General features: G+C 35.7%; 1 protein-coding gene across 1 annotated transcript in view; it reads left to right on the top strand.

Annotated features, from left to right (window-relative positions):
• Positions 1 to 25,918, top strand: part of LOC134797249 (ATP-binding cassette subfamily G member 4-like) — a 34,256-nt gene that overhangs the window by 851 nt on the left and 7,487 nt on the right. The window contains exons 2-5 of the mRNA XM_063769474.1: positions 4,436 to 4,553; positions 22,975 to 23,161; positions 23,647 to 23,792; positions 25,322 to 25,560. Coding sequence (XP_063625544.1) covers positions 4,436 to 4,553; positions 22,975 to 23,161; positions 23,647 to 23,792; positions 25,322 to 25,560 — 690 coding nt within the window. The remainder of the gene's footprint in view (positions 1 to 4,435; positions 4,554 to 22,974; positions 23,162 to 23,646; positions 23,793 to 25,321; positions 25,561 to 25,918) is intronic.

Here is a 25,918-nt window from a genome sequence, read left to right as displayed (position 1 = left end):
GTGTAAAAATGTCTTATAATAAAAAAAAAAAAAAAAAAAAAAAGACTGTCGACCCATATTTCATATATTTAAGTATATAGATCTTAGCTACAACCATAATGTGTTAGGTACTCATAGGAAAGAAAGGGTAGGTAATGAACGAATGATGCCCGAAAATATGCGTGTCTACATATTTATTGGCACGTCCGTCCTGCAACTATAAACGAATACTTAGCCGGATTACGAGCTGTGAGTGTCTCAGAGAGAGAGAGAGAGAGAGTGAATCAGAAAAGTGACTTATCATTGATATATTTATATAATCAGAATGGGTTCATACTCATTTTATAACTTAACTTTAAGAGCTAGAGGTTTACACAATTCCTACCTACCCAATACCACAGCCAATGCTTAAATAAGTAGGTACCTACTCGTTTCGAAGCTATTTGTTTCTATCAAAAATGTTTTTAAATAAGTAACAATATTTACGATTTGTTGTTGAAGTTAAAAATATAATTAAGCTAAACTTTATGAGTTTACGTATATTATATCAAAATTTAATTAAAATCGCAGTTTTTCGCGTCTCCTGAAAAGTTGCATTTTGTCCTTTGCGCCAATTGAACCCAAAGGTATCGATATGATGTTAAACTATGTATACGAGTACATTGCTGTAACGTGAAACGTGTGACATTACTGACATTAGGAGAGATCCTTATAAAACTGGAAACCGCAATGAAAATATATGTACACACAGTTTTACGCCCCTATTCTAACGTTAACACTAGAGATGAATAAGATACGATATCGATAAGTGATTTGTAAGTTAGATATGTCAAATTTGACATTTCCGCGTTAGTCAAGCAGTTTTAGACTCTACTAACGGATAGTTAAGGGTACTCATACTCATGTATAATGTGATATTATTTAGATGTATGATTCTAGAAATTACCTACTTCATTTTACTGAATTATTACTTGTATTGTTTTAGGTACATAATGGTACTAACCAAATTTTAATGATTCATGTTATAATATTATTTTTAAGAGTTTAATTTGTGTTTTTTTGAGGAGTAAAATAAATGTTATTTTAATTTAATAACTGTACTTGACATTTACTCACAACCCTACATATAAACAACTACTTGTAATTCCCTCTTGGACAAGGAGACGAGTATAATTATGTGATCAAACGAACTTATCATAAGTGAAGTTCGATCACAATTTTGCGAAGCTCCTTGTCCAAGAGCACAGTCCCAAAAACCCACCCGAATCCTTACGAATTCCTCCCAATTAGAATATACCTAGGGTTGTTCATACATTCATAATATCTTCAAACTATACATCGGTATGACTTGTCAACCGACTGTCAAATGAGTTGTGTTGAAATAATTATTTCAATTTATCGTATCTTGCCCATTATTTTCAATTTAAGCTTTACATCTACACCCAGATAGGTACGATAAGGTATGGATACGCTGACTGTACTACATAATGGTGTATCATTCGGACTTTGTTGTTAATTTTGACCTACTAATTAGTTGGTTTGTTTGCTTTGTTGAGACTGGTGACAGTGCCACCCCCGACAAACCATAACTACCTATACCTACCTATACCTATACCCATACCCACCTACCCTACCTATTACCTAACCTATTTACCTATACAAACAATTTATTTTATAAAGTTACTGTAGTACAAATACACTGGTATTATATTGCACATGACTCACATATTATTAGGTAGGTACGAGTATATGGGTCAATACTACTCGTACTTCTTCCCGACATTGGGTACCTAGTAAATGACCTTTCGTAACACTACCCAATAAATACTTGAATACCTACTGTACCATTGCCCTTGTTGACTTTATTGAGTTGCATGCTAACATTGGTATCAATGCCGACACGACACTAATGATATATAATACAAACAATGCAAGCATACTAGATATACTATATAAATCATGCCCATAGGTGATAGTGATAGCTGAACCAAACAATGTAAATAATATAATAATAATTAATTAATTATACATAATTTAACTCGTTTTCACATTTACTTTGTTTTACAATACTCAGATGTATTACTGGTGTTCAAAATTATCTTGACGCGACTTTATTGTTAAGAGAATAAGAGCGTGACAAGGTAATTTTGAACACCTCGCCCGCTTAGCAACTTCTGCTGCTGACTGTACAATGATAGTTACACTAACGTCAAAAAGTTTAAGACCAAACACAAAATATGCAAATAATCAACATTTTTATGAAGTTCTTACGAAAATATTACTTTGTTGTACGTACGTAAGTACAATCGAAAAAATAAAGCGTAAAACGATTTATTAAATAGACATTTATTAATTTAAAAAGGTTCCGTTTTAAGATTTCGCACTTATATCTTGGAAACTTTGCGTCTTAGCGACATGACTACTTACACAAAACAAAAGCTGATAACATTTTCTACAAGCTTAATTTTGTCAAGTTACTACCAGAACAAACAAACTGAACTACCAACTTCTAATAGGTACCTTCTAGTTCTGGCAGGTTAGAGCAGCACCTCTTGGTACCTATATTAAGATTGAACGAACCTATATTGGTCACTACCGATGAACTACATATATCTTGCACAGTAGCGAGCTAACAGCCTCTATAATTTATTAAATAAACAATTAGATATAGTCTAGCGAAAAGGATCAATCCTGTAAAATTTTAAATTTAAACTTAAAATTCTATTGACAGATTCCTGTGGATTAGATCCTTCTCCTTGTAATTTTTTTTTATAGTTAGGTACAAGAAACATATCATCTGCAAAAATGCGGTGGCCAATGATGATGATGTCCAGAAAAATACTAAATTATACTAATACTTTCTAATTTATCTCTTATTTGATATTTAAATATGTCAGCACTGAACTTGCTTATAATAGGAAGATGTACCTAATGGCGTAGTAAGAAACAATATTTAGATTTATATAATTACTAGACGGGCCCGCAGCTCCGCTCGCGTAAATGAAATAAAAAGTTTGTCTTATGTTTAGTTAAATACCGACATTATTATGTATTCAACCCTGCCAGGCTTTAAGTATAACTGTGATAGGGATTTCTTATTTGTAGCCGTTATTTAGATAGCTTAATTCGCAAATTTCTCAAAAAATTGTGTGTTTTGATAAAAGGCAATATTGTATTTTTTCATCTACCTTTGTAGGTATTTATTTAAAACTTGTTTCAACATAAAATGATTATTTATTTTTATAAGCCTAGTTGCAAAAACGTTCATTAGATTAATTTCCGCCTTAAGATGAATATGGACGACCACCGCCCATAAATCGCCTTTTCATACAAACGTAGGTAGTCCCCATTTCCCTTTATGGATATTAACATTACTTACTATGGCTACGGTGACGCAACGACCCAAAGTGAGTCCTGGCCTCCGACACCAGATCACGCCATGTTTCTCGGTCTTGCGATAGCTCTCGCCAGTCGCCAACGCCATGGTTGAGGTTGAGCAGGTCTTGAGCAACTACGTCGTTTCGGTGGTACCTAGGACGTCCACTCGGGCGTATCCCATTTTGTTGTCCCAAGTACGCTCTCTTCACGGCATGTTCCTCTCCCATTCTCTCTAAGTGTCCGATCCACTAAAGTGGCTAGCTTTGGTCTCTCAATATTGCGCCACTATATCGGAACACATCCTTATTTCTAGGCCAACAAAGTTATATTAAGATATTTGGCTGACTGCTGACTGTACATTTGCTTATTTTCACCAGGTCGCTCAAAAATATCTGAACATGTACTTTATCTACCTACATTATAACTTACTATCAACTTTGTATTTTTGGCCCATCTCGGCAGCCCGTTCCGCGGACGAATAGCAATGTTTGCCGAAGCCGTGAAAGTCAATCTGAATAATATAACTTAAAAAGAAATTTAAAACAACAAAATACAAATTATTAATAATATGATAATATTATTTTGATTGATAATGATAAGTCATATGTGGCATAAGTCACTCGTATATTAGGCTAAAGACTAAGGTTGATGTTGACAGCACTTTTTATGTTACTTCGTGTAAAAAAACGTCGAAATAACTGTATACCAACATGACAAACATAATTTAGGTTACCTTAACTTACGAATAATTTGGTCTAGTCTGCGGCACCACCGAAACGAAACTAACCGAGAGTTGCCGAGAAACGGCCGATCGTCCCAAAATAAAGATTGTTATGAAAATTTATTTTGCTTATTGTAAATTAAATACGTATCGAAAGCGATAGTTTTTATGCTCTAGTTCTATTCCCATATTTAGGTAATAGATTGAAACAGTTTTTTCTTATCATACGTGCGTCGTATTTGAGAAACGTGTCAAAACTTTTTTAGAAATTTGTAAGGCGCCATCTCGCTTCTTCCCTCGTTTTTTATCACGTTCTGCTTTTTCGATTTTATATATATGATTTTTATGTGTTTTTAGGACGCAAGGTGATCCTGAACGATCTGAGCGGCATCTTCAACTCCGGCGAGCTGACTGTCATCGTGGGCCAGTCAGGCGCCGGCAAGAGTACACTCATGGACATCCTAGCTGGATATAGGTAGGTAACTTATTTTTTACTATTGACGACCGGGTTAGCCCAGGCAATAGAGACTGGGTGGTCCTGGGTTCAAATCCCAGTAATGGTTAGGTACTTTTGTGCGCCCGCGCCGCCCGGCTACCGGCTGCGGCACACGCCACGACCGGCGGGCGGGCGCACGCGCGGCGGCGGCGTCGGGTTCTACCTCAAGCGCGGCATAAACGCGCGCCTGCTCGCGCACCCGCTAGCGCCTTCTATTGAACAAATGTGGCTAAGTATTACTGTTAATGGAATTAAGGTAGCTATTGGCACCGCATACAGGCCGCCGTGGCAAAATCCAGACATTTTTATCAGCGCTCTAAGTGACTCGGTTGCTCATTTTTCTTCTTTCGACCATATTGTCCTATTGGGAGATTTTAACATAGATATGTCTAAGCAGCAAGATTCAAATACTAAAAAATTAAGCGATTTTTTATATTGTCACAATCTGAATCAATATATAAATCAATCCACCCATTTTACAGAGCATAGTGAAACATTGATTGATGTTATTTGTTCTAGCCTTAAAATTTCCGATATATGTGTAAATTTTATTCCAGATCTAAGTAGTCATGCGTTTATATCGTGCAAAGTGAACATAACTAAGGCTAAATATCCACCAAACTGTATAATATACCGTCCAATTAAAGACATAGATCTAGATAGTTTTAATTCTGATATTAATAATATAAAATGGGAAAATGTTATATCAAACGATGTTAATCATTCCGTAATTACTTTTAACGCATTTTTGCTGAATTTGTTTGACCGATATGCACCTTTAAAACGCATTGTATTCAAAGACCGCTCGTTTCCATGGATTACATATACCATTAAAAAATTAATGACAAAACGGGACGAAGCATATGCAAAGTACAGATATAGTGGCCTAGATACTCACAAAATATATTATAAAGACATGAAAAAGGTAGTCATTGATGCCATATACAAAGAGAAATCTGCATATTTCAATAAGTACATTACCTCTCAAATAAAAGATCCTCGCGCTTTATGGAAACACGTTAAAAAAAACATAGCTGACTTTAATAAAAAAGATTCTGAAATACCACAACACTTATTAGACCCCAATGGCATAAATGACTTCTTTCTTGATGTTCCTGGCGAAAACAAAACTAGAATATCTAACTTAACATATTACGAATTCAATAGACACAGCGATGCACACTTTAAACTTAAGCCAGTAACAGAAACCACCATTGATAAAATAATACGCTCCATTAGCACCCAGGCCCAGGGAAATGATAATATATCACTCGATATGTTATTAATGACCTTACCACGCACATTGTCTACTATTACAGCTATTATTAACCAGTCGATTGAAACAGGCGTTTTCCCTGGAGCCTGGAAAAGTGCTGTGATAAGACCCATCCCTAAAGTTACTTCACCAACTAATTTCAAAGATCTACGTCCCATAAGTATTCTCCCTCTCATGTCTAAAATATTAGAGAAAACAATATGTATGCAATTAGTAGAATACCTCGAAGGACAAAATATTCTCCCCTCCAATCAATCAGGTTTTCGAAAAAAACACAGCACAACAACTGCGCTTCTTGATGTTGTCGATGACATTCTCACTGCCCAAGATGGCGGAAAAGCCTCAATTCTTGTTTTACTTGACTTCTCGCGCGCTTTTGATACGATCAATGTTACTTTATTGCTATCCAAATTAACGTACTATGGATTTGACCCTAAAGCGGTAAATTGGTTTGCTTCTTATCTTGGTGAGCGCACCCAAAGGGTAGAATTACGGAACTCACAGGGCGTGTCAATGTTCTCAGAAAAGTCTATAGTCACCAGAGGCGTTCCCCAGGGATCAATTCTGGGCCCTATTTTATTTTTACTATACAGCGCAGATATAACCCACAACATCAGTCACTGTAAATATCACCTATACGCAGATGACCTACAAATATATACCTCTTTCAAGCCTGAAGACACTCACTCAGCTGTAGAAAAAATTAATCAAGATCTTAGTCAGATAGCAGTCTGGTCTGAACAAAATAGTTTAGTTTTAAATCCTCTAAAATCAAAGTTCATAGTAATCGGTTCAAAATTTCAGATAGTAAATACCACATCTCGCAATCCGCAGGTCCATATTTTAAACGAGAGCATAGCTCGCGTAGCTGAAGCTAGGAATCTTGGGGTACTGATAGACGAAAGGCTACAATTCGAAAAACACGTCCTAGAGAATACTCGAAATTGTTTTTATCGCCTTACAGTTTTATATAAGATCCGTGATCACCTTAACATAGACATGCGTATTAAGCTTTGTGATTCACTTATCCTGTCAAAACTCAATTATGCTGATACAGTAATTGGAGAGTGCCTATTATCGCGTACAAAAATGCAAATACAAAGACTACAAAATGCCTGCGCCAGATTTTGCTTTCCTATACCAAAGCGCGCTCATATTACACCATTCATAAATCACAGTAGACTGCTTAAAATGGAGGCACGTAGAACGCTACATCTTGCTACCTTATTATTTGGAATAATAGATAGCAAAACACCCTCGTATCTTTTTAACAAACTTACATTTTCTCAAATGCTTGAAAGACATGCCTCCCGCCTTATCTGCCCGAGACACAGTTCGGCTAGCTTTCGTGGTAGCTTCCGGTACGCTGCCACGCGATGCTGGAATAATATTCCTCCGCCAATAAGAAACGCAGCATCACTTTATTCATTTAAAAACAAGTTAAAACATCATCTTATTACACATCAAATTTCTCACTCCTAGTCGCCTGTGTCTCTTTATTTATCATTTAAATAAATATTTTTTTTAAGTTGCATATACATTCCTCATTCATCTCTGTTTCCATACTAAGTACCTGTTTTTAAAAGAATTCTGATTCTGTTTTTATGCCGGCCATTGTAATTTTATAATACTACCTGCTTCGCATTGTTTTTTATATGTTTTAGTATGTTTAAGTTAGTAATGTTTTATTTCTTATTTTATAAGTTTAAGGGTCCACTGAAAATCAGCGTCGTTGCACTAAGTGCTCCGACATATGCTGAGTGGTATCCTCTTTGAGACAACATTATTTTCATTTCATTCATTTCATTTCATTTCATTTCATTTCGTTTCATTTCAATAAGCACAAATAGACAGAAAGCAAAATTCGGGTACCGAACACACCGAAGAAAATCGTATTAGTAATACGAGAGCTTTTTTTAATCGACATCGACAGTCAATTGTTGATCGACAGTGTTTCGAAATCGATTTAGTAATTTGTAACGTTCCATGACAAAGAGGTACCTTATGGCGGCTGGCGCTTACGTCGCATAGCGCCGCAATAATATTGGAGCGGCGTTAATAATAGGGTAAGCGCCAACCGCCATAAGGTACCTTTACTCGTGGGACGTCACATTTGATGATCATCACATCTCTTCTAGTTAATGAAGAGCATGTGAGAGACTTGACCTAATATGAGCATCTTCACGTTTTCACCTAGATCACCTAGGATCACGAGAAGAACGTTTTTCAACTCCCTGATATGTAATGATCCATGACCATAAGTCTTCATGTAAATACATACATGGAGCATTAGAACCCTTTAGGCATGGAACACCACATCCTCGTATGTTCTCAATAAATATGTTACACAATCTGATTATGATAAAGAATACATATACTACTATTTCAACTTTAAACTGTATGAAATAAAAAAACTCTAAAAAGTTTACAATTAAACCAACTTAAATACAAAAATAAATGGATAAATATGCAGTAATCTTTGTTCAAAGAGGCACCAAGTCTGGGAAATGCAAAGTTAACCATATAAATATATAAAAACAGAATACAACAAACAAAACTCTCCACAAAACGTCTCTAGCTCCACTCTACCTTGTCGTATATAAACTTAGACTTGAAGTTCGCCCACTTGTTAATTTATTAAACTAGCAACATCCTTTTCTGCAAAATTACTCTCGTGACACAAACCGGTGCTACCCGACTTCAAATTGTCAAACCAACAAAATAATAGGTTTCCGTTATAAATATTTTTTAAACACGCTTTTACCGCTAGCTTCAGTAGCGACCAAAAGTATTTTGACAATGATAATAACTTTGGTATTGTATGAAACATATTAGTTTTTTCAAATGAATTTATGATAGTTTAATCAATGGCTTAAAAGCTCCTTGAAACACGTAAAAAGCTTAGTTTCATCGAATGACGTAAAGGTTGTTGTTTTTACTATTAAACTACTCTTAATAGAGCATGGATTACATGGTCGACGCCCATTAAAAAAATATACATATCATTCAGCAAAGAATAAGGTATCCCAATTAGCATTCGCGATTCGTGACAAGTTGTGGACAAGTTCCGATTGTTCAAAAACTTTATGGAGTGACGAAATCAAGTTTAATTTAATGTCGTCGGATGGTATCAAGTATGTGCGTCGTCCTAATAACAAAAGACACGTTGTGCGATACCAGGTACCCACCCAGTCTAGCCTGGTGGCATTGGTGGCCCTAACGTAATGACTTGGCGATATTTTTCTCACCATGGAGTCTGCCTCTCGTACGAATTGATGGGATAATGGATCGATATGTATATGAAAATTTACTCTACACACAAATGATACCTTATACAAAAGAAAATATGCCACTTCGCTGGGTTTTTCAGCATGATAACGAACTCAAACACAAATCCGGTCATGTAAAGGCTTCTTTAATGCTAAAAAATCTAGGTTTTTGAGTGGCCTAGTCAAGGTACTGAACTTAATGCTATAGAGCTTTTATAGAAAGCGTGGGACCGTCCAGTGTGAGGTGCAGAAATAATTCAAACAATGGGGTTTTTTCCATGGTCTTCAGTCAGAATGGGCGAACATACTATTTGATCATATACAGAAGTTAGGGAACTCTATGCCGTCTTGATTTACTGCTGTGAGGAAGGCCAGAGGATATGCCATTAAATATGGCTGCTATTTAACTGATCACCAGATTTAGTAAAATTTAATACCAAAAAAATATATTTTACCACCCTAAAATAATAAATGATCACCAAAATTATAACGCCATTTTAATGTGAAATGATTACCAATTTTATTACATTTTACTATCCTATTAAAGGAAATGACACCAAACTAATCATTATTAACCCAAAAATTGTAAATGATTACCAAATTTCAAACCCCATTTTAATGTGAAATCATAACCAAATTTTTACATCTTGTTGTCTATTAAAGAAAATGACACCAAAATAATCATTGTAAATCCAAAACTAGTAAATGACCACCAAAATTAGAACTCCATTTTAATGTAAAATAATAACCAAATTTTTAAATCTTGCTATCCTATTAAAGCAAATTACTCCAAAATAATCATTGTAAACCCAAAAATAGTAAATGACCACCAAAATTGTTACCACATGTTAATTAAAAATGTGCAAATATTTAATATATCGTTATCCTATTAAATTAATTAATCCACTTCGTTACCTTTTTCTAGTAGCATTTTATTTCTGTAACAGTCGCAGTTCTAACTTAACCTAACCCACTTTTCTAGTAGCATTTCTTTTCTGCAAGGGTCGCAGTTCAAACCTAACCTAACCCACTTTTCTAGTAGCATTTCGTTTCTGTATGGGTCGCAGTTCAAACCTAACCTAACCCACTTTTCTAGTAGCATTTCGTTTCTGTATGGGTCGCACTTCAAACCTAACCTAACCCAGTTTTCTAGTAGCATTTCTTTTCTGTTAGGGTCCAGTTCAAACCTAACCTAACCCACTTAACTGATAGCAGTTCAAACTGATAGCAGTTTAACCTACTTTTCTAGTAGCATAATATAGAAAAGTAGGTTAGGTTAAAAAAAAAAAAAAAGGTAGGTATGCGGTGCGGGGTACGGGGGTTGAGCGGGAGGGGCTAGTAATTTTGGCATTAGTTTACTTTATTTGGTAATGTGTATACATTTTTTGGTAATCATAGTGGTTTATTTAGGTTAACATATCGCATTAATTTGGTCTTCAAGATTTGGTGATCATTAATGATTTTTGGTGATCATTCAATATATTTGGTATTTGAATACAATTTGAAGTGCAGTCGTAATTAAAACGGTGGTACTTTTGTATTTTTAGGCCTTATTTTTTTGGTGTTCAGTAATTTTTTTTGGTAAGTATGATTTTTTTATTTAGGGTACCAAAGTATTTTTTGGTGGTCATTATATTTGTAGCCATTAGATATTAATGAAATGTTTTTTTTTTAACCGTCTTGCCAGTTCAGCAAAAGCATTTCATTAAAGTGTCAAAATACTTTTGATCTACCGGTAGCGCAAATTATCAGTTTTAATTCTAAGTCTGTTGTTTAGTTTTAGTAATCTAAGTAGAAAAGTAACAAATGAAGGGTGAATAAGATATAATCGTAACGTAATGTTTAAATATATACCCTATTCATAAACATATTGAAAGAAGTTCGTTTGTCAAAATACTTTTGATCGCTACTGTATAAGTACATTATGCCGCCAAAGTCCAATCACAAGCCAAAACAAACCATATGAGCTCAAATACCTTTACTGCTACCCCCTGGATTAGGGTCTCCCCAGATATATCGACGCGCATTCGGCAAAAGCCGATAGGAAAAAGCTTTAACTCCGCGCAATAAGAACGAAAGCTTCGACGCGACGGCATGCGCCGGCCGATGCGAGCCGAGCCGAACGACGACTTTTTCGCTCTTATTCCGCAGACATAAAGCTTTTTTCTATCGGATTTTGCCGATTCCGCCTCGACATAATTATGTGGTCCCTTGATCGTCGAATTAGCTCGATATATGATAATAAATTATTGCTTAACTCTATGTTTCATATCGATTAAATCGACAAAACTATTACTGTCTAAAGGGGCCCACTGATTAACAGTAGGCCGATACCGTCCGGCGGAAAGTTAATCAGTGGGCCCCTTTACAGAAGTGGTACGTATTTATTACGGTTTTATGCCTATAGGTGGGCATGGGCAGCAGTCACCTAGAGTATGGTAGTATCGTCTGGCGACCACATTATGCAACTCATTGTCTTCGGATTGAAAGATTGCAAAAAAGATTTATGTGGCACTTGTCTCGATCGGTAGGTCTTGCGAAAAGATCTTTCTCTTATAAGGATAGGTTAAAACATTTTAAAATGTTATCTCTTGAGAACCGTAGAGATCTACTGGATTTAAAATTTCTCACTTAGCTTTTAAGAAATAACATAGATTGTCCACAACTTTTGAGTAGCTTTCGATTCTCAGTGCCTAGAAGAACACCGCGTTTTGCTATCAAACCACTGTCTCGCCCTAAGCGCCGAACTGTATTAGGGTCAAACTCCCCGATACCACGCCTGTGCAATTTAATCAATAAATATAGTAACAGATTCGATATTCACTTTGACTCTCTCTGACCAAAATTAGAAATTTATTCACTAGTACGAGGGGCAAACTGAAAGTGTTTAGAATAGAAAAAGCTGAAGTAATTAGGACGTTACTCTTTATTTTAATGCGTGCTTTATCTCTTTCTGACCACGCGTACAAATTTTCATTAGGATAGGATTACCCTGAAGCGCACACAGCTCATTCTTCCAATGCCTTTTATGTATGGCGATTTTAGGTCCTCGGAGGTTTTGTATGAAATTCATGAGGTACCCATCGGGATTCAAGCTTTTTTGACACAAAATAATTTAAGCAAGATTTTTTTAACAGTGTCATATGAATACTGAGGGATATCAAAAACCACTGATATACAATTTTTTGCCAGTATTTTTTAGTAACCGCACAACTGTGCGATGTAAACTTTTGACGTCACTCTTGAATGACATGCTTCTCTATGATCATCCGTTGAATAACTACAAAAGCGATTAAATGTGTAATTTAAAAAATAAACAGACGTACAAGAACTAGGCTTCATTATGAAACTATAACTGAAGCCTACTGTAACTCTGTTGTTGGCTGAGCCCACAATGAAAATCGTTATAAATAGTAATACGAAAAAATTCTTAGGTCGAAATTGAAATAACGCTCGACGTACAATTTCCAAATTGCCATCAATCCTGAAACAGAGATAACGACCAAATTGCATATACCTCAAAAAAAGTATAAAGAGTTATATTTTCATAAATAATATGGCTCTTTTTGTTATATGATCTCTAAGTAGCCTTTTCTAAGAACTTTCAGAGTTGCCTACGTAATTAGTATATTTAGTTTTAATTCCATATTTATCTAGTTTATATACTTAACCAGTCGACATCATGGTTGCGCTTTGCTCCTTATTCTACAGTAATAAGGTGTTCAAATGTGCCGGCTCTGTTGTTGACTTTGCTTTTTTTAATTACTTGCATGTGGTGTTTACCAGTGATTAGTTATACATTCAGCATGTTGTTATTGTTTGTATAGATGTAAGCTTCAATGTAATAACTGTTGGTGAACCTTTAACTAAAATAAAATAAAATAAAAAGCACGTATGTTACACACCTGTAACTGTACGAGACGTATTTATAATATAAAACGGACAAGTCTAAGTAATATTGTATGAGGCACGACCTTTAACTAATTCATTTAAAGAAAAATATCAAATGATCTAAAAAATGTTTGTATGAGTCATGGGATTACTTCGATGAAATTACATGAATACCTGTACATGGATTGTAGGGACTCCATGACTTACATATCACTTGAATCATACATTATGTACTTATCAGAGATAAGGTGGATTTGAAACAATAGGCCATACCTTTTGTTTATGTTGTGTCTTGATTTTGTGTCTATACCTATCGAATTCAAATCATAACAAGCGTCATACCCAGATATCGGATTCATGGGGGCAAAATTAACTGACAGGTAGGGAGTTTCTAAATCGATTAACTCAACTTGACGACCGGTCTGGCCTAGTGGGTAGTGACCCTGCCTATGAAGCCGATGGTCCCGGGTTCGAATCCTGGTAAGGGCATTTATTTGTATGATGATACAGATATTTGTTCCTGAGTCATGGTTGTTTTCTATGTATTTAAGTATTTATATATTATATTTATCGTTGTCTGAGTACTCACAACACAAGCTTTCTTGAGCTTACCGTGGGGCTTAGTCAATTTGTGTAAAAATGTCCTGTAATATTTATTTATTATTTATTTATTTATAACTACAACAATAAAAATTCGGATTCTTAGGATATCTATGTCTTGGCATGACGCTAGTTAATAAATAAATAATAAATCACAGATAACAAATTTGTTCTATCAAAACAGTTTGTCTTTATGATGGCCGTAATTTACGGTTTTAGAGTGCATCATAGAGGGTTTATGACGTAATTTATGAATAGCCCCTAAGCCGCACTGTCCGCTTTACCACGCCTTACATACTCGCCGCGGAAGATGAATAAAACCCTTTTCTTTAATACATCTATTTTCATGTTTGTAGGTACAGTCAGCTGCAGAGAAAAGGTACCCCCCTGCATAGAAGTTTGTATGCAAAGGTGCTAAGCGTATTGCCGACTGTACATATAGTTGGGTTGAATAAGAATCCATATTGTATTTTTATGTTCTTTGAAATCCAGCACGTGTAGATGACTCATCCAGTTCCACTGACAGTAAATGTTTAACACTTTCAGTGCGAAGCGCCCCATTTCTAATACAAAATCAACACACCTAACGGTTTGTTGGCAGTGAATGTGTTAGTTTGTAAAGATGGACGCATGTAAGGATTTTTTGATCCTTTTTCAGTTACAAGCGGCCCGATCGATTTTATAAATTAAATTTATTTATTTACTTATTTATTAAATGGAAAGTATAGGTTTCCATTCCATTTCTGACCGCAGCTGCACTACTAGTACGAACGCGTCGGTGTTATTGTCAATTTCCATAGTAAAATGAATGGTAGTGCTGCTGTCGTTGGAAATGGACTGTCACCTTAAGACGTCTTTGTAAGAGTTGACAAAGTATGTACCGAGCCCTTACTTGTCACGCAGTCACTAACAGTATCAAAACTGACATAACGCTAACATCTACGTAATTCACTTTCTATAGGTACATCTCGCTCGCACTAATATGCGAGTACGAGCGAGATGCATTGAAATTAAGTTATGTACGTTCTCGGTAACGTTTAGGTATGTCAGTTCCAAACTGGTGCTAGCCACACAGTAGGTACTTACATTTATAGCTTTCTGTAATTTTCATATTTATTCGGTGTCGAATTTATATCGCAATTTATTTTAAATTTCGCTTACCGGTCGAACACGTCTATCGTCTACTCAACTGTATATCATATATTATCTACGCTTGGCAACATATTTCGTGTAGGTAATTGGTGTTATCTTGAAGGTACTATTTTAATGTCAGACGAGTCAATGAAGTATGTACCTACCACCATCTGTACATGATGGGGGTACAAATAAATATATGGCTTTTTTCACCGACCGTATGATAGGGTTGCCATACGTCCCGGTACGCCGGGACATGTCCCGGTTTGAAGCATGGTGTCCCGGTGTCCCGGCCGATAAGGAAATTGTCCCGGTTTAAAAATCATAGTTATTTAGTAGGGGGCTGGACTTGGTAAATAATAATATACCTACAATAAACGCGACTAACTATTTAGCTAGGCTAATCGTATGTACGAGGATAGAACGACGAAGGCGCTGACACTTGTCCGTTTTCTTTTTACGAATTTACGTTAACAGTGTCAACACATTTCGGGATCGCGAACTCACGGCGTCGACAGAGCGAGAGCGCACTGGCACACTACGAGTATCAAGCCCACTATAGGGAACACTGTCGCACACTGTCCAGCACACACTTTGTTTATACTGTAGCCATTTTCATTCAATTCTTTTGCAAAACTGCGTTATAATACCTTTCGTAAAAAAAACAACGGGTTGCACTCCGGGAGTGCCGACAGAAGTGAAAACTCAATAACTAGTCCAAAATGTTTGCAGCACTATGTATAATTGACCCATCCTCCTTTCTATTGAAAAACTTTAGTTCCGAAATTGCTGGCCAGTGAACTTAAATTTGTAGCGTTAATTGTTTAAAATTCGAATAGAAATTGTAAAGTTACCTTGCAGACCTCGCATCTAAATATATTTGGTCATGATATTTTGAGTTTTATTCACCAGTACTAGAGTTCACTTTTATTAGCGATTTCATCAAGATGACTTTTATTTATTGAATTATTGAATTATATTGGAGTGATATAAAGTTAGAATGTAACTGTGAGATCCTCGTATTTCAGCCCGTACAAGATTAGAACATTGAGCTTTATTGCTTAATATAAAAGTCCAGTTTTAAATAATTGACCTGATTATGATACGTTATGACTAAAGTTCTTTGGTGAATAACATTGTCCGTCACACATGACATAAGTCACGCAAGCGCCCTGCGCCGCCTACATGAAACAGCAGGCTCAGGCATACATTTTCGCCGTGCGGTAGAAAGAGAGGAGAGACGCCTTACGCGTTACGCTGTCCCGAGTTTATCATTTTTTCCCCACCTCACTCAAGTGCTCAGCGCCGCTAAAGAAGTTTTCACTTCAAAAACATGTTTTCTATCTGACCGTTTGGCAGTTATTTTCTATGTCGTGCTGTGCATCGTGTGCGTGTATTTTGAGGTTTGGACAGATAAAATAAGTTTATGAAGCAGTTCTTCAAGTAATTCGTAACTGTGATAATACAAAATGGCCAATATGGGAAAAAATAAATGTTCATTTTCGGACGACTATACAAAAGAGTTTATTAAAAGACGTAGGCATGATAAGGAAGCTTTCTGTTCGGTTTTTTTTACATATACTCAATACATTAGTTAAAGCTGATTTCGTAAAACTATTATTTTTTATCTATATTTTGTATAATTATCAGAATTAACACATTCACGCCAACGCATACGCGCTACGCTCGTAGCCGATAACGTGCATTATCCTCTTTGTAGCGAAAAGCGTCTACGAGCAGAGAACCCGACTGGCGGTTTTCTGGCATTAAATGACTGTCTTAAAAGTTGTTTTGTGTTTAAGCAAGGAAAGTTACCTATTGTTGTAATAAAAGTTCCTTTTTTTCTACCTTTACTACTTTTTAGGGTTCCGTACCTCAAAAGGAAAAAACGGAACCCTTATAGGTTCACTCGTGCGTCTGTCTGTCTGTCTGTCTGTCCGTCTGTAACAGCCCATTTTCTCCAAAAGTACTGGACCAATTAAGTTGAAATTTGGTACACATATGTAATTCGTGACCCAAAGACAGACATCTTACGTAAACAAATGAATTTTAAACATGGAGGCCACTTTTGGGGGGAAAATAAGAAAATTAAAAAATAATGTTTTTTAAACTATGTCGTGTTACATATTACATATCAAATGAAAGAGCTCATTTTGAGAATCTCAAATATATTTATTTTTATTTTAAAATAAATAGTTTAGAAGTTATTTAAGAAAATAGCCAAAAAATGACCATTCCCGCCCTTTATCTCCGAAACTACTGGGTCTAAAATTTTGAAAAAAATACACAAAATAGATCTTTACCTATAGATTACAGGAAAACCTATAGAAATATGCAGTCAGGCGTGATCGGACTAATTACTTCGTTTTTGATCCGACCCCTACGGGTTTTTTAAAGGCAATTCACTCGCGTTTCACATATAAAAATACATTGTTAAAAATTGGGCAATGTACGGAACCCTTGGAACGCGAGTCCGATTCGCACTTGGCCGGTTTTCTTTAAATGTCCCGGTCTGAGCCCCCACACTTATGGCAACCCTACCGTATGAGCGCTTTCTTATGTGAAATATAGCCTTAGGATTTTATATATTATTTATTTTTTAGCGTTACTATAATATGATGAATAGCGCGACGAAAGGGGTAAAACGATTGTTTTTTAAGTGCATTTGAACCAAACTTAGACGAAACTAGTGACACAGCTAATGATCTGGCCGACTAGCCGACTAGTCGGCCGACTTATCGGCTATCCGAGCGCCGATTAGTCGGCTAGTCGGCCAAATCAATAGTCGGTACATCAGTAGTTAAAAGGCTATTGTGATATATCATTAATATTGAATTCCAACTGAGTAATCTAATAAAATATTATAATCCAGTAGGACATCTACCTGCGGAAGCAGAAGCAATGATTTTATTCATACATTCTTGTTTAACTGCATAGTCCGCTTCTAATTTTATTTTGAGATCTTCAAATTAGTTAATCATTTTGATTAACATCGTTTTTACACCGCTTTTAAATTATCCGTCCATATTAATAACAATTTCAAAAATTTTCAATAAACCGCGAGTGACAATTTGAATTGACGTACGTAGGGCGCGCTCAGCGGAAAAAAAATGTTTTGGTTCGATGTACTTACATTGCTGCTTTTTTTAGCGGTATTGACTGCTCCTTGAGTGTTGCCCTACTTTAGTTTGCTTTACATTGCTACTGAAAATATTTGCTTGACCCACTATAATTACGATACTCTATTTATATTGCTCGTTAGGTACATAATTTACTGCGCCATTAGATCACTCATACAATGACGTAGAAAGTCGTCTTTTCAATAAATAAGTTATCACCTTATCACTTGCCCATCGTAAACAATATAAACATGATGCTTAATTCGTCATTTACTGACGTTTGTCGTATATTGTTGTAAATATTTATACACAAATATGTGTTTAGCATTATTAAGCATTGTTAGCGAATTTATGACTTATGTCGTCGGTGAAATGTCCGTGAGTAAGTAAGTAAGTAATCTTGTTCTCATCTTCAGTTAAGGAGCTCCGCTTTACGCTGCGGGACCTAAGCAGAGCAAGCTTTGAGGTTGGGTTAATGATAAACATATGAAAGACTAAGCTCATGACTAATAGTGCACCAATAATAATAGAAGCGAAGGAGGGACAAATAGAAGTGGAGGAGAGACAGACAAAAGGGAGGGAGGGGAAAAGGATATACCTACCTGGGCCATGTACTGTACATACAGAACATGTAGTTATATATGCATAAAATGTAAAAATATTTCTTATATTATTCTTAAGTATTCAATTTTATTTAATAGAGCTAATAATTCTGAACCGGAATAACCTACAATTTCTAGGAATCCTAAGATAACATGAACATACAACAATCAAAAAACGCTCAATAGCTATTCTTTCTCTTTGCTTACTTTAGTCTACATAATATCTAATCTATATCGATTCTAAACCGACAGTCTACAGGAGAGCGTAATTTCAAATAGCGAGCTTTTAATGAGGTAACTGCGCGGTCTTGTGATCTTCAGCCACGACTCCCAGGTATCTAGAGCATGAGGAAGCCGTCATTCGACGGCCTTACTCACTTCCTTCTCAACCATCGTTATGCAGGCATCTACGGAAAACGATAAAAAAATATTGTGGTAACGCAAGGAATTACTCGTAAGAATACCTGTAGATACTTTATATTTTATGTATGTATAATGTACTGTTAACTACAAAGCTAAGTTACTCCCTCTCCATAGAATTCCCTAATACCTAATAGACCTAAACTGCACATTTTTACTTATTTTTACTAGTGCGTGTATACAAGCACAAAGATTAATTCAATAGTTAACAATATTTCCGCTCGAAAATATCTGTACCGCTCCTAATCTATACATAAGTAATTACTTTAGTCATTGTATGTAAATCTACCCGAGGCTAAGTTCTTCAGTAATTCCAACAACTAAGGGGTGATAACAAAAAAATATGAATGATTTTCTGTAAACTTATACCTAAACAAAAATACATTATTTACATAAACAAAAAAAAAGTTGTTCATAAAGTTGTTACCTCTTATTGAGGTTCTTGACCTCAATTGTTTTATTCTTTCAAGCATGTGCTTTTGTCAAAACCTTTTAAAACGCCGGCCATGTCGGGCCATGCTCAGTGTAGGGTTCTGTAGTTACCCATTCATCACGAGTCAACGAGCGAATGTAATGTAACGTTTGTTATTCGTGTGTGCAATGTAATGTAATAATAATATAGTCCTATCTTAGTTCTATGTTGTTATGATTAGTGTTAAGTTTTATGACGTATTGGTTTACTGTAATGTCAATAGGCTGGTATCATATACATATTATACATACATAACAAGCATGAATACTTCTTACAAAAAAATAATACGGCGACTTCAAAATGATAATATAAAATACTAGCGACCCACCCCGGCTTCGCACGGGTTACACAAAACCTTAACAAATTATACACCTAAACCTTCCTCAAGAATCACTCTATTGATAGGTGAAAACCGCATGAAAATCCATTTAGTAGTTTTCGAGTTTATCGGGAACATACATACACACAAACAGACGCGGCGGAGGACTTTGTTTTATAAGGTGTAGTTATTAATTGATTATCTATTTAACTACATAGGTATATCAGCATACAAGCAGTATACCAACTGATATGTTTGCAATCGGTGCCATATGTATACCTAAGTAAGTATATGTATCGAGTATCGACAAATGCCAGAGTCCTTAAGTAACAAACAAGTAGGTACTTACACAAAAATACGATCTTGAAAAGCTAACAGAATATTTTACTGAATACTGAAAGAAAGAGCCCGCGAATAAACGTAAAACAGAAATGTGACAGCTGACAATGACATTGAAATTTATGACAGTCTATATCTATGACAAGTTGACAACCGGCCACAATTCAAATTTAATACATAAAAAAAATATTTTCTATATAGACATGGTAATGACGTCACACTTCCAGTTTACACTTTTTCGCGATTTTCAAAGAAATTAATGAAAAACTTAAAATTACATACAGGAAGCATATTTACCGAAATAGTTCTCAGTTTACAAATTTTGAAAAGTTGTCAATTGTTGCATCCTTATACAAACTTTGTCATGATTGGCATTGATTTCCATCCAGTACCACACAATTACCTTTTTGAAGTGAAAACTTCTTTAGCGGCGCTGAGCACTTTTTGAGATGGGGAAAAAATGATAAACTCGGGACAGCGCACACTGGAACCCGCCCATACATTGCAGTGCTCAAAACTCAACTTTGCAATTGTGGGTATTTTGTACTCAAATTGAAATATATGCATAAACAGGGAGATATTGCACCTCACTGCAGAAAAATACCTTCATTATCAGTTGTCATTACATAGTTGCATTATGTCAAAGGTCTAGGATTTTATATGTCACATCTCAGTGGTAATTTGTATTGATTAACAAAATAGTTATTTCAAGTAATTGTAGTTGGTATGAATAACTCAAAATCCGCAATGACTTATCTTGAGCAAGGTATGTAGATTATGTTTTACGTATTTTATGTTCTAAAACAATTTTGGGTTTGTGGTATTCCGACAAATAGTAACATATATTGTAATTTAATAAAAATGGTCATATTTCCGATAATGGACAACATCTTTTGATAATTTTTAGGCATGATAGCTAAAAAAGTTGTCGTTATTAAGATTCTTTATTCGAAAGTAAAAGATGTTGTCCAGTTTTCGAAATGGGCCAAATTTTTTGCTCCGACTATTTGATCAGGCGTTTTTACTTTAGCGAAAATATAACTTTTTCTCACTAAAACAATGTTTTAGTGCGTAATATTTTACCTTAAGGTTATTTCTATGCATTTCGACTGTTTCAGATGAAAAAAGTGATACAATTTTACTTAATAATAACTTAATAACTTCCTTAATAATAGATCAACCAAAACCAGGTTTTGGCAATATTAATAACGGTAATGTGGCTCGAAAATTTTTCCAAAACTACGAAATATCAGCCGAAATTACTAAAATAGATGAAGAACTCATACGTCGCTTTTACATAATTTTACAAACAATTTCCAGTGGCTACAAGATCGATACGTGTAAATTCAAAAAATACTGTCTAGAGACAGCAAAGTTATATGTAAAACTGTACCGGTGGTGTCGCATGACACCTACTGTTCATAAAATCCTTATTCAAGGAGTCGCAATAATATCTGAGCACCTGATCCCAATAGGCAATTTAAGTGAAGAGGCCCAGGAAGCGAGGAATAAGGATTTTAAAAACTATCGAGAGAGATTTAGTCGTAAAACTTGTAGGTTCGACAACATGACAGATGTTTTTAATAGGCTCTTGGTTTCTTCTGATCCCATCATCACCTGCACACGACCTCTGCCAATTATTAATTCAAAAATATTTCACCCGGAAGCTGTCAACATGTTTATCGGTGAATATGTAACGTCATCATAGGAATATTTTATTTTTTAATATAAATATAATGTAAATAATTATTATTATAAGCACTACTTGACATTACGAATGTAGAATAGTATTTTTTTTGCTTAATTTTACTTATTGTAGTTTTGAGCACAGCAATGTATGGGCGGGTTCCAGTGTGCAGCGTAACGCGTAAGGCATCTCTCCTCTCTTTCTACCGCACGGCGAAAATGTATGCCTGAGCCTGCTGTTTCATGTAGGCGGCGCAGGGCGCTTGCGTGACTTATGTCATGTGTGACGGACGATGTTATTCACCAAAGAACTTTAGTCATAACGTATCATAATCAGGTCAATTATTTAAAACTGGACTTTTATATTAAGCAATAAAGCTCAATGTTCTAATCTTATACGGGCTGAAATACGAGGATCTCACAGTTACATTCTAACTTTATATCACTCCAATATAATTCAATAATTCAATAAAGTCTCATCTTGATGAAATCGCTAATAAAAGTGACTAGAGTTCACTTACTGGTGAATAAAACTCAAAATATCATGACCAAATATATTTAGACGCGAGGTCTGCAAGGTAACTTTACAATTTCTATTCGAATTTTAAACAATTAACGCTACAAATTTAAGTTCACTGGCCAGCAATTTCGGAACCAAAGTTTTTCAATAGAAAGGAGGATGGGTCAATTATACATAGTGCTGCAAACATTTTGGACTAGTTATTGAGTTTTCTCTTCTGTCGGCACTCCCGGAGTGCAACCCGTTGTTTTTTTTTCAGTTGATTTATCTTTACGTCTACGGACCAAGGTATACAAGGTATACATACCTTGCCTTTTTATTTTTTATCCTTGCCATTGAGGTACGCGTAGGTACCTTCCACAATGTAACAAAATACTATTCGCATCATCTTAGCGTTTCCCAACAAAAGTGTGCATATCTATCAGTATCATTTATTGCTCTCATACATTGTTAGGTTAGGTACCAGCATACTCGTAGGTACTATTGGCAGCATAGTAATAAGCTGGTTAGGTCTCAGCTCCGGTAAATATAAGACCTAAGTAGGTAGGTTATCTAAGTTTATTATCAAACGGATATTTTTTTTTATTTGTTACTGTACGATTTTATGCTAAATGATTTTTAATAGCCTAAAATGATTTCGAACCTAAAGTAACGAATTAACGTAAAACCCGTTATTTAATCATAACTTACTGTCGATCGGTATTCTTAAATGTTTATCTAAATACATTTTTACAATTTACTTGTTTATTGCAGAAACGAGACGCAAGGCAAAATCTACGTAAACGGAAGGATCCGCAAAATCAAATGGTTTCGAAGACGATCGTGCTATATCCTGCAAGATGACAAAGTACAAGACATGCTGACCATCGAAGAATCCCTCACCATTGCAGCTGAGCTCAAACTAGGAAACCATATTAGTAAAGAACAAAAAACTAGGCGAGTAAGTATGAAACTAGACTAAATTTACTTATTTGGGAATAAAATCATGCGTACTAAATATTCCAGTCTCTTAATTGCTGGAAAAGTTGGAGCTTATGTTGGAATTCAGTAGAGTTATCTCTTTGTAGTCTGTGGGTTTGCTGGACAGATACTCTACAAGTCTACAGCAATCTCAACTTCAATTGGCTTGTACTCCCAAACTATAGATGTACAATTTTTTTCAAGTATAAGTCTGGTATAAGTAAATTGAGTACCAATTATGTACTAAATCCTCATATAATAAAAATGCCAAATTGCAATGTGGGGTTGCTGAAGAGCATGACGTAAAACATTGTATGTATCAGGGTTAGGTTAGGTAAGTTAGATTTATTAAAATCCCTCCGCCTTTGGCGTCGAACTTCTAGTAGATTCTCTTTAGTAATCCCGTTCTTATCTTACCGCCCTTAATGCACAATACATTGTAACAACTTCGGTTTTTGTTCTCAGATAAGAGAGATCATAACTGCCCTCGGACTACGTGAGGTCCGGGACACGAGAGCAGCCCTGCTCTCGGGCGGGCAGAGGAAGCGCCTAGCCATAGGCTTGGAGCTGATATGCGACCCGCCTGTCATGTTCCTGGATGAACCTACTAGGTGAGACAACGAACACTTGCCGTCTTTACCTAATCCCGGTTGTATTGTAAAAGAGCCCGGGTACGATTGGCAACTTACAAGTTTACAATTTTATTTTCTTTATTTTTTTATTTTATACATACCAGCACTCCCAATCCCAAGAATTGTTTCAAGCAGAAACGAGACGATCTTAGGCTAGTTTCGTCTCGTTGTTTCGATCTTAGGCTAGTTTCGTCTCGTTGTTTTATCAGTAAGTATCACAATGATAACATCGTACACACGTTCTGAGAAACTTATTTGTGCGAGCCAACCATCTCAATTTTTATAATCGTTGGTACCTCTGATGCCGTTGTACTAACAATAATTAAACAAGGGTCGGTCTGCCAGGAGTCATATCCTAATAGAATACCTATGCACATTTTTAAACCCTTCGATGTCCCTATTATTCTTCACTTTGATTGAACAAAATGTTATTATATCATTATTAGAGTTATTAAATATTTTAGTGGGGTTGCTTTTAGTTTACCCTAATTAAAGCTATTTTTTTTTTCATAGTTATTTTCGTCTGAGCTGACTGATTCTGCATATATCTGGCATAGATTAGGAAAAACGGACGAACGCCTGGTTGACGTACTTGCCTATTATCAACTATTATCATAAAGTTTATTATGTAAATTGTTGCAGCTAATTTCTTCAACTCAACGATTCTGTTATCTAAAATGCTACAATTTAAATTTAAAAAAAGTTGTAAATTTATTGTTATAATCGATTCCTGGTATCCACGGATCATTCGACTTATCATTGACGTTTATCTGACATGGCTATTTTTACGTTACGTATATATTTGACGTTCCCCTCCCCCGCAAAAATCGGCAGATTATTGTACCGAAAATTACAGACATGGCGTCTCCGTTTGGTTATATCCTCTAAGTTCTAACCTAATAACGGATGAGTCAGTTGTATATCTAGACTATGTTGCCCTTGTACCTACTGTATCAAACCTAATCCACTTGATGAATCATTGTATACTTTAACTAAAGTACTTGATTTATTTCATGTTATCAGTGGTGCCCATGCAGATAGTAGCAGTTATTGTAACCGAATAGGTACATCAGCATTGTGTAACTGATTACTTTCCATGTACCTATTAGCTTTTTACCGACCCGAAGCTAGATACCAAAAGAAAGTTTTTCCGCAGGATCTTGCCAAGGGCAGGTTCGGTTTTGTTCGAATCAAGAATAGTTAAATAAAGATTGCTGAAAGCTATAACATCTGGTAGCGCCCAATTTTTGTTCAATAAAAATAAAGATATGTGGGCTTTGCAGATAGTGAATTACTAATAAATATATAAGTCAGGAACAGTATTAAACACGCAAATATTAACAGTATTACCCATATGTAAATACAAGTAATCACTAATCAGAACCAAAGCCAAGCAGAGCAGTGGTAAAATAGGTCATCATACATCTGGCAATAATACAATTAAAAGGTCTGTGAGGGACGATTATAATATCCAACTATGTAATATTTAGTAAAATATCTGTTTCCAGCGGGCTAGACAGTTCAACATCAAAGCAGATGGTGTATATGCTGCAAATGCTGGCGCACCAGGGCCGCACAGTCGTGGTGACCATGCACCAGCCATCAGCCGGTCTGCTGCAAATGGTGGATCGTCTGTACGCGGTGGTGGCTGGCCAATGCGCGTATATGGGCTCAGTCGATAACCTAATCCCCTTCTTCGAAAACCTTCATTTGAACTGCCCGAAATTTCATAATCCTGTAGATTTTCGTAAGTATCTTAATCATTTTCCTTATCGCAAAATTGTAATTGATCTTATGCATATTAAGGGTAATTATAGATGGTCCTCGACTGTGTAGGCCCTCAACTGTGTAGGTAACGTACAGACAGACAGACAAAGTTACTTAAGCATTTATAATATTAGTAGTAAATTCTACGGTGGACTATAGCTACTTTCAACAGTCTGAAACCATAAGAAATTTTAATCGCCTGAAATAACGATTCTCTTCGCCAATATTTTAATAGAATGAAGCTTTTTTATTCAATGGCGTAGGTAGTAATCGGATAGGTATCTTTATTTTCAATTGTTTTTTACCTCGACGAGTATTTTTTACACGGTCGGATTTTT

The sequence above is a fragment of the Cydia splendana genome, chromosome 1 (genome assembly GCF_910591565.1).
Source record: "Cydia splendana chromosome 1, ilCydSple1.2, whole genome shotgun sequence".
Taxonomy (NCBI): domain Eukaryota; kingdom Metazoa; phylum Arthropoda; class Insecta; order Lepidoptera; family Tortricidae; genus Cydia; species Cydia splendana.
Note: the sequence above shows the minus strand (reverse complement) of the source record. Positions and strands in the feature narration are given on the sequence as shown.